Source organism: Aulonocara stuartgranti (assembly GCF_965226115.1).
Source record: "Aulonocara stuartgranti genome assembly, chromosome: 3".
Classification (NCBI taxonomy): Eukaryota; Metazoa; Chordata; class Actinopteri; order Cichliformes; family Cichlidae; genus Aulonocara; species Aulonocara stuartgranti.
This window is the reverse complement of record NC_138941.1, coordinates 14,219,253-14,229,997: the sequence shown is the minus strand read 5'-3', so window position 1 is coordinate 14,229,997 and position 10,745 is coordinate 14,219,253. Positions and strand designations below refer to the sequence as shown.

At 40.8% G+C, this 10,745-nt stretch overlaps 1 protein-coding gene across 6 annotated transcripts in view; it reads right to left on the bottom strand.

Annotated features, from left to right (window-relative positions):
- Nucleotides 1-2,286: 2,286 nt before the first annotated feature.
- The window catches only part of LOC309702574 (protein NLRC3-like), a 45,409-nt gene continuing 36,950 nt past the window's right edge, over nucleotides 2,287-10,745 (bottom strand). For all 6 annotated transcript variants that reach the window (XM_082527176.1, XM_082527177.1, XM_082527178.1 and 3 more), the window contains 2 exons: nucleotides 5,198-5,247; nucleotides 2,287-5,049 (listed from right to left, as the gene is read on the bottom strand). In XM_082527176.1, the coding sequence (XP_082383302.1) occupies nucleotides 4,493-5,049; nucleotides 5,198-5,247 (607 nt within the window). In that variant the 3' untranslated portion in view covers nucleotides 2,287-4,492. The remainder of the gene's footprint in view (nucleotides 5,050-5,197; nucleotides 5,248-10,745) is intronic.

Here is a 10,745-nt window from a genome sequence, read left to right as displayed (position 1 = left end):
CTTCACTGTCAGAGTCACTTTCCGTGCCGTGCGGCTCCTCGGAAATGATGCCGGCTTTTGCGAAAGCTCGAACAACAGTGCCAGCAGCCATGTTAGCCCAAGCATCTACAATCCATTGGCAAATTGTGGCGTAACTCGCCCGGCGCTGCCTTCCACTCTTGGTGAAACTGTGGTCTCCATCGGTCATCCATCGCTGGATGTGTTTGTCGCCGATGTGTTTGCTGCAGTAGGAGCCGAAGATGGCCAGCTTTTCCTTATAATCCGCTGGAAGTTGCTGCGCTACCGTAGTCCTGGTCCGGATGGAAAAATGGCACCGTTTCATAAAAAGTGAAAGTGAAACTGCTTTTAGCCGAATGGTGACCGTCGAAACGCTTCTCCCGCTCGTTCTTTGCTCGATAATCGCCTTATGTCCGCGGAAACTCAGCTGCGTATTCTTGACCTGTCGGAGCTTGTTTTCCAGCTTCCTCTACTTGCGAACCATCGATTCATTAACCTTAAATTCTCTCGCCGCTGCTCGATTTCCATGTTCCTCCGCGTAGCTGATGGCCTTCAGTTTAAACTGTGCTTCGTAAGCGTGTCTCTTTGCCATTTTCAGGGTTGTTAAAACAACGATGTCCTGCATAATGCACATACCTGTTCTTTTATACAGGTATGTGCGATTGTCCCGGTATATACGATCAACGCCCACACTTCACCCTTTAACGTTCTCATGGTGTTCTCTACTACGTCCTCCTTACAACACAAAGGGCGCACTGCGCTATAGGGCGCGCCGTACTTTTTGAAGAAAATCTAAGACTTTTAAGTGCGCCTTATGGTCGTGAAAATACGGTAAACACCTCACACCAGCAATGAGTCTGAAGCTCGCAGGTCAAAGGTCAGCTGCCACACTGTATATAATATTTCAATATGTATACAACCTGACTGCGGGCGTGTGCGCAGCCATAAACAGTTTAAACATTAAACACTGAACCATAAAAGAAGCTTAAGCTGCAGCTCACAGGTCAAAGCTCAGCTGCTGCAGCCAGTTATGACTTTACATAAATCATCATGTTTTCCCTCTCAGCACTTGGGCTGTTTTGACTCAGCTACACTACGGCAAATGGCCAATGGTTCCACAGCTGTTCTTGTTCACAGCATCATCCAGTTAGAGAGGAAACTGTATAATGCAATGATGATGTTCCAGCGTCATGTTGTTGCTCCTCCTCCACATGCTTACCTGCCACAGTTTAACTCCGCCTCTCAGACAGTCATGTCACCTGATCTGCATGTTTTGTTGTACGATGACATCATCTTGATGTTGACGAGGAGGGCGAGAAAAACTAGTTTTGTCCTGCAGATGGCGATCTTGGACCGTGTTCAGAGAGCCGACACTTTGATGGTGCTGGTCTACTCAACTTACTTTTATCCTGGGTTGGACTCTATATGAGCAGCTTCCACTCTGGTTTTCATTGTTAAATACACTTGTTTGATTTCACGTGTAAAAGTTGGAAAATAAATATTAAATTATTTGTTGGTACATTTTTTGCTTCATTTGAGGAATGAACTGTTAAGGTGAAGAAATGAATCAGGTTAAAATAGTGGTCCTTTAAACCACTGCAGATGTATAATGTAATTTAACATGTTGATAATGGTTGTAGTGGGCTTGTAATGTAAATGTGGTCTGATTAAATGTGACATTAATGGTGACGCTGCATAAACCTGATAAAACAGTTCTATTAGTGGGTCTGTGTGATCAGCATGCAGTGGGTGAAGGTGAGGCCTTGACTAGTAGAACGTCATGTTGGTGTATGACAACACATGAGCCAACATCAGACTCCGAGCGCTACGATGCTCAAGATCAGAAGATCCAGTGTGACATCAAGCGTTACCTGGCAACAGACGCCCTCAGCCCATCTGACTTTATTGGAGGATATTTACACCAGCAACACTGTTTAGTTTGATATGACGGATTAACAACATGCTGTGATATCCAGTTCATCTGTAATAGATACTGGATCAGACAGCAGATATTTGATCAGGAAGTCAAGAAATTCATACTTCGCCAAAATAATCAGTATTAACAAAAATAATCCCAAGGTCCTCTTTTCCACCATAGATCATTTATTTAACCCTGATTTTAAAAGCTCCAAAAGAACCCCCACAGACTTGCTCTGTGAGCAGTTTGCAGACCACTTCAGGGGAAAGATCAGCGCCATCAGATCTGATATTTTATCTAATCGCGATATGATTTTAAACACATCTGAGGGCTCGATTGTACCTGAGGAGACACTGGACAGCTTTGTCCTGTTTTTTTTTTTTTTTTTTTTTATTTAATTTTTTTATTATTTTCACAAATAGTACATAATTACATAACATAATACAGTGTACAATTCAAAACCCAAAAATAAACAAACAGACAAACAAACATAAAACAAACAACAAACTGATAACTAAACACAAAAAAAATAAAAAATAAAAAACAGCTCAGTTCCATTACAGTTTAAACACTCAAGAGAATCCTTGTAACATAATATTAGAAACATCAGGTTCCACATAGTTCAAGTATGGTTCCCACACCTTAAAGAATTTATCTGTTTTTGAATCCAGTATACATGTAAGATATTCCAGTGGCACTAAATCCAACACTACTCTTTGCCAACCTTTAATAGTTGGTACTTTTCCATAAATCCATTGGAGTAGTATATTCTTCCTTGCCGCATAGGTGAGAACACAGTACAATCTCCTATTATTCTTGGATATTAATCGCCGGCTGGGGAGGCCCAGTATGAGAGACAGAGGGTCCATCTCCAATTCACAACCGAAAATCTTCTCCATTTCAAGTAGCACATTAGACCAATATTCTTGCAATTTCAAACATGACCAGAAGCTGTGAGTTAGGGTACCAATTACTGTCTTACATTTGAGGCACATGGGTGAAAGGGTAGGATTATATTGATGTCTGCGAAACATAGATATGTGCATTCTGTGTATAATTTTTAACTGTATTGCTTTGGTACGATTACAAACTGATATTGATTTGGCATAACTCCAGACATCTTCCCACTCCTCATCATCAATTACTATACCTAATTCCTTTTCCCATTTGCCTTTAAGCCTCTGTGACGTCCCTGAGAGTACAGAATATAAAGCCTTATAAAATATCTTCACAGGTACCTCTTTCTCTGTTAAAAATAATAATTTTTCAACAGGAGAGACTTCATGACTCTCACTAAAGTTAGTACTATGCAAAATATAATGCCTTATCTGTAAGTAACAGAAAAAGTCATGTTTGGGGAGAGAATATTTCTCAACCAATTGGTCAAATGGCATAACTACATTATCGGAGAATAAGTCCCTCAGTCTCTGAATTCCTTTGTTCTTCCATTCCTTAAAACCTATATCAAACATCCCCGGTTGAAAGTCAAGATTATTCACAATAGGAGTAAACATAGATGTTAGCTTCAACATTCCCTCAATTCGACATACTGACCGCCAGGCCTTAAGTGTATTAAGTGTGACTGGATTATCACAGCTCAATCTAATATCTTTAAAGTTCTTAAAAAACAATAGGTCCCTTAATGGATACTTTGAAAGAGAGGTTTCAATCCCCAACCAGATAGAGTGTGAATTATTTGTGACCCAGTCATGAATATAACTCATGTGAGTACTCAATTGATATGTTCTAATATTTGGTAAATCTAGACCTCCTACTGAACCTGGGAGCTGCAGTGTAGCCATCTTAAGTTTTGGTCTACGTTTGCTCCATATAAAAGAGCTTAGCCAACCATTCAGATCCTTCATCACTCTATTTGAAAATATAACCGGAATCATTTGGACAGGATATAACAATCGAGGTAAAATATTCATCTTAATCAAAGCTATAAGTCCTAGCCAAGAAACAGGTAGGGAATTCCATCTCTCCAAATCTTGCTTTACCTTCTCAAACAGAGGGGGAAAATTTGCTTTATACATTTCTTTAAATTCTGGAGTTATAAATATCCCTAAGTATACAAAACCTGTGGGGGACCATTTGAAGGGGAAAGAAAACGGTCTAGTTGGCACTGAATTAAAGCTCCCAATTGGCATAGCCTCTGACTTAGTCAAATTTACTTTATAGCCAGAAAATTGACTAAATGTATCAATAATGTTAAGTAAAGCCGGTACTGATGTCTCTGGATCAGAAATAAATATTAAAACATCATCTGCATATAAACTGATCTTATGCTCATAATCGATTTGCAAACCCCGTACATCAGATGCCGTCCTTATAGCCTCAGCTAATGGTTCGATAGCCATGGCAAACAAAAGAGGTGACAGTGGGCACCCTTGCCTCGTTCCTCTATACAATGGGAAACTATCTGATTTCAATCCATTACACAAGATGGACGCCTGGGGATTATCATACAAAATTTATACATACAGACAAATCACATATACATATCATACAGACTGACTCTTGAATCTGTTCAAGAGTCAGTGTTTCTCTAACAGGAGGACACTCTTTACACTCAACTCAGCACAGGGACACTGAGGCACCAGAACCGACTGTAATTCCAGAAATCTCCTTTCTGAATCCTACCCTAAACCCACAATAAAGAGGTTCAGTGAATGTGGTGTTGAAGGTGTGGAGGTGGATCAGAGTGTCAGAGGAGACTCTGTAGAAGGACAGAGTGCCAGCAGGACAGTCCACATACACTGCTGCTCTGTTAGAGACAGAGGAGGAGGAGGAGAGGAATGTCCCTCTGTTATGGTACCAGACGGAACGAGGACCATCATCAGAGCAGTAGAGACTCCAGGACTGATCATTCCCTCCAAACTCACAGTCTTTACTGCCTCCTTTCCTTCTGATTCTTCTGTAACTCACTGAAATATAAATGTCTCCTCTCCACTCGACCTCCCAGTAACAGCGACCAGTCAGACCATTTCTACACAGCAGCTGAGAATAGACATCAAATCTGTCTGGATGATCAGGATATGACTGATACCCCTCACGTGTCACCTTCCTGTTGTCGTCAGACAGTTTGAGTTTTCTGCTCACTGTGTTTGTGTCGATTGTGAGTTGACAGGAATCTGATAGAGAGAACAAACACAATCCAGCTGCAGTTATTGATCCATCATCTGTTCATTGATTGACACTTTGATGATGACTCCTGACATGATGAAGATGGTTGAATGTGTGCTGCTTTGTTTTCATGAATCCCATTAAAAACACACTTACACTTCCTCAGACCTCCTGGTCTCAACCATCGGACTCCAGCAGGCTCCACCCTGAAAGGAGGAGGGGGGTCAGAGCAGCACAGTCAGCATGCACACATGGACATTACATGGCTCTCATACACATATTGTTAGACACTGATAAAGGAACAGTCACACATTTTTACAAATACACTTCAAACCATACATGGATCAAACTGCTGAGGGTTTAGACTGATCCTGCTTCCCGTCAGTACACCACTGTATTGAATGAAATATGACTAATTCAAACTTGGACCTTCATTATCTTTATATTCCTCTTCAGTTTAGCTGGAAAGAACCCCAACCTGCCTTTGCTGCTTGTATTTCTTCTGCTGTGATAAATGTGCATGACTCCTATTCAGCTCAATTCAATTTTATGTATATACACAACATTTGCCTCAATGCACCTTATCCTGTAAGGTGCATTGATGATACCCAGTTATATCTCTCTTGCAGACCTGATTCCTCCCTGCCACCTTCTTCCCTTACAGATTGTCTATCCGAATTAAGATCCTGGTTTAGCTCTAATTTTCTCAAGATCAATGAGGATAAAACTGAAATCCTTCTTATTGGCACCAAATCCAAGCTTTTGAAGGCGAACCATTTTTTACTCACAATCGATAACTCCACAGTTTTCCCTTCTCCTCAGGTTAAGAGCCTTGGTGTCATCCTAGACAGTTCACTTTCCTATAAATTTCACATCAATAATCTCACCCGTTCTACCTACTTCCATCTACACAACATTAACAGATTTCGTCCTTCTCTCTCCACCCAGTCTATGTCCATTCTTGTCCACAGTCGTGTTTCCTCCCGTATTGACTCTTGCAATTCTCTTCTGCATGGTCTCCCCAAAAATCCCTCCATAAGCTTCAACTGGTTCAGAACTCTGCTGCTAGCATTATCACCAGAACCCCCTCCTACCAGCACATCATCTGTTCTTCAGGAACTTCACTGGCTCCCAGTGAAATTCCGGATAATATACAAACTTCTGCTCACTTTCAAGGCCATTCATAACCTCGCACCTCCTTATCTTTCTGACCTGTTAAGCACTATCTTTTCTGCCCACTCACTTCGATCTTCTTCTATACAGCTCTCTGTGCCTTCCATCCGTCTCACCACCATGGGAAGCAGAGCTTTTAGCTGCTCTCCTCCCAGGCTGTGGAACCAACTCAAAACCCATCAGTTCAAATCTGCATATTCACTGTGAACCCACTGTTTGTTAGTTTTATCTTGTGCTTTTGTTTTATTGTTCTTCATTGTGTCATTGTCATTGTTTTATTATGTGTTTTTAGCTATTGTACAGTGTCCTTGGGTGTCTTGAAAGGCGCTTTATAAATACAATTTATGATTCTTCTTCTTCTTATTATTATTATTATTATTATGCAGGGCTGATAATAATCATAATTTGAAAAATGTTTAAAACAAGGAGAGAAAAAAAAGAGCTGTTAAAGGTAGGAGTTGTGACCATTTGTTTTACAGGCAATCAAATGGGTCTATTTGACATTGACCAATACCTTTTTTGAACCTAAGCAAACAGAGGATTCAGAGGTTTCTAAAAGAGGATGAAGAAACCTTCCTGAAGTCTTTTTGTTAATTATACTGATGTAGATGCCATCTTCTGCTGCTGTGCGAGCAGGGATGCTGTTTCAGCAGCTTCTACCCAGTGCTGAGTTTTTCTCTTTTTAATTGGTTTTGTTTACATCCAGTTTGCTTGTACACATAATGGAGAGGTACTTTTTTTAGACAGCTATGTTTTTATTTTCTCTTTTTACAGTTCTTGTGCTCGGAGACTGGGTCATGTTCCTGATGTTTACACCAGGGATCAGCTGTTAGCTCTCCATAGCTCTGTGGTGCACGATGTTCAATTGAATTTTATTTATATAGCGTCAAATCACAACAACAGTCGCCTAAAGGCGCTTTATATTGTACAATAGATCGCACAATAATAGATACAGAGAAAAACCCAACAATCATATGGCCCCCTATGAGCAAGCACTTTGGTGACAGTGGGAAGGAAAAACTCCCTTTTAACAGGAAGAAACCTCTGGCAGAACCAGGCTCAGGGAGGGAGGGGCGGGGCCATCTAGGAAGACAGGATAAAGACATGCTGTGGAAGAGAGACAGAGATTAATAACAGATAGGGTTCAATGCAGAGAGGTCTGTTAACATATAGTGAGTAAGAAAGGTGACTGGAAAGGAAAAACTTAATGCATCATGGGAATCCCCCGGCAGCCTATTGCAGCATAACTAAGGGAGGATTCAGGGTCACCTGGTCCCACCCTAACTATATGCTTTAGCAAAAAGGAAAGTTTTAAGCCTAATCTTAAAAGTAGAGATAGTGTCTGTCTCCTGAATCCAAACTGGAAGCTGGTTCCACAGAAGAGGGGCCTGAAAACTGAAGGCTCTGTCTCCCATTCTACTTTTAAATACTCTAGGAACAACAAGTAGGCCTGCAGAGCGAGAGCGAAGCTCTCTAATAGGGTGATATGGCACTACAAGGTCATTAAGATAGGATGGGGCCTGATTATTTAAGACCTTTTATGTGAGGAGCAGGATTTTGAATTCAATTCTGGATTTAACAGGAAGCCTGTCAGTAAGGCAAGGCAAGGTAAGTTTATTTATATAGCATAATTCAACAACAAGGTGATTCACAGTGCTTTACAGAGAAAAACACAAAAACAATTAAAAAGCATGATTTAAAATTGATTAAAAAAAATAACAGTAGATAAAATCAGTTGTTAAAATGTTAGTTTTGAAATTTAAGTTTAAAAGTGTGGATTTGGTGCTTTATTTAAATGCAGCTGAGAACAGGTGAGTCTTCCACCTGGATTTAAATAAACTGAGTGCTTCAGCTGATCTGAGGCTTTCTGGGAGTTTGTTCCAGATATAAGGAGCATAAAAGCTGAATGCAGCTTCTCCGTGTCTGGTTCTGACTCTCGGAACTGATAAAAAACGGATCCAGATGACCTGAGGGATCTGGAAGGTTCATGCTGGGTCAGGAGGTCACTGATGTATTTTGGTCCTAAACCATTCAGAGCTTTATAGACCAGCATCAGAACATTAAAGTCTATCCTCTGACAGACAGGCAGCCAGTGTAAAGACCTCAGAGCTGGACTGATGTGGTCCACTTTTTTGGTCTTAGTGAGGACTCGAGCAGCAGAGTTCTGAATGAGCTGTATTTGTCTGACTGATTTTTCAGGTAGACATGTAAAGATACTGTTACAGTAATCATGCCTGCTAAAGATGAATGCATGGATTAGTTTTTCCAGGTCCTGTTGAGACATCAGATCTTTTATCCTTGAAATATTCTTGAGGTGATAGTAAGCTGATTTTGTTATTGTCTTATTTTCTCGCCTGGTTTGTGGTTTTTAGGTGTATAGATTGAAGTTCTCTGGTGACCTGTAATCGTTTTTCTTTGGCACCAAAGACTATTGCTTCAGTTTTGTTTTTGTTTAGTTGGAGAAAATTGTGGCACAACCAGTCATTAATTTCCTCAATGCATTTACCAAGAGTTTGTACAGGGCCTCGGTCTCCTGGTGACATTGTGATATATACTTGTGTGTCATCTGCATAGCTGTGGTAGTTTATTTTGTTGTTCTTTATACCGGGAGTGCAGAATTATTAGGCAAGTTGTATTTTTGAGGAATAATTTTATTATTGAACAACAACCATGTTCTCAATGAACCCAAAAAACTCATTAATATCAAAGCTGAATATTTTTGGAAATAGTTTTTAGTTTGTTTTTAGTTTTAGCTATTTTAGGGGGATATCTGTGTGTGCAGGTGACTATTACTGTGCAGAATTATTAGGCAACTTAACAAAAAACAAATATATACTCATTTCAATTATTTATTTTTACCAGTGACACCAATATAACATCTCCACATTCACAAATATACATTTCTGACATTCAAAAACAAAACAAAAACAAATCAGCGACCAATATAGCCACCTTTCTTTGCAAGGACACTCAAAAGCCTGCCATCCATGGATTCTGTCAGTGTTTTGATCTGTTCACCATCAACATTGCGTGCAGCAGCAACCACAGCCTCCCATACACTGTTCAAAGAGGTGTACTGTTTTCCCTCCTTGTAAATCTCACATTTGATGATGGACCACAGGTTCTCAATGGGGTTCAGATCAGGTGAACAAGAAGGCCATGTCATTAGTTTTTCTTCTTTTATACCCTTTCTTGCCAGCCACGCTGTGGAGTACTTGGACGCGTGTGATGGAGCATTGACCTGCATGAAAATCATGTTTTTCTTGAAGGATGCAGACTTCTTCATGTACCACTGCTTGAAGAAGGTGTCTTCCAGAAACTGGCAGTGGGACTGGGAGTTGAGCTTGACTCCATCCTCAACCCGAAAAGGCCCCACAAGCTCATCTTTGATGATACCAGCCCAAACCAGTACTCCACCTCCACCTTGCTGGCGTCTGAGTCGGGCTGGAGCTCTCTGCCCATTACCAATCCAGCCACGGGCCCATCCATCTGGCCCATCAAGACTCACTCTCATTTCATCAGTCCATAAAACCTTAGAAAAACCAGTCTTGAGATATTTCTTGGCCCAGTCTTGACGTTTCAGCTTGTGTGTCTTGTTCAGTGGTGGTCGTCTTTCAGCCTTTCTTACCTTGGCCATGTCTCTGAGTATTGCACACCTTGTGCTTTTGGGCACTCCAGTGATGTTGCAGCTCTGAAATATGGCCAAACTGGTGGCAAGTGGCATCTTGACAGCTGCACGCTTGACTTTTCTCAGTTCATGGGTAGTTATTTTGCGCCTTGGTTTTTCCACATGCTTCTTGCGACCCTGTTGACTATTTTGAATGAAACGCTTGATTGTTCGATGATCACGCTTCAGAAGCTTTGCAATTTTGAGACTGCTGCATCCCTCTGCAAGATATCTCACTATTTTTGACTTTTCTGAGCCTGTCAAGTCCTTCTTTTGACCCATTTTGCCAAAGGAAAGGACGTTGCCTACTAATTATGCACACCTGATATAGGGTGTTGATGTCATTAGACCACACCCCTTCTCATTACAGAGATGCACATCACCTAATATGCTTAATTGGTAGTAGGCTTTCGAGCCTATAGAGCTTGGAGTAAGACAACATGCATGAAGAGGATGATGTGGACAAAATACTCATTTGCCTAATAATTCTGCACTCCCTGTAATCTGTGCCAGTGGGAGCATGAAAATGTTAAACAGAAAGGGTCCCAAGATGGAACCTTGGGGAACTCCACATGTGATACTTGTCTGCTCAGATGTGAAGTTACCTATTGATACAAAGTAATTCCTGTTTTCTAAGTTTGTTTTGAACCAGTTTAGTACAGTTCCTGAAAGACCTGCACAGTTCTCCAGTTGTTTGAGTAATATGTTGTGGTCAACTGTATCAAATGCTGCACTGAGATCCAGTAAAACTAAGACTGTCATTTTTCTACTGTCTGTATTCAGACATGTGTCATTAAACACTTTGGTCAGAGCAGTTTCAGTGCTGTGGTTCTGTCTAAAACCTGACTGGAAGGCATCATAGCA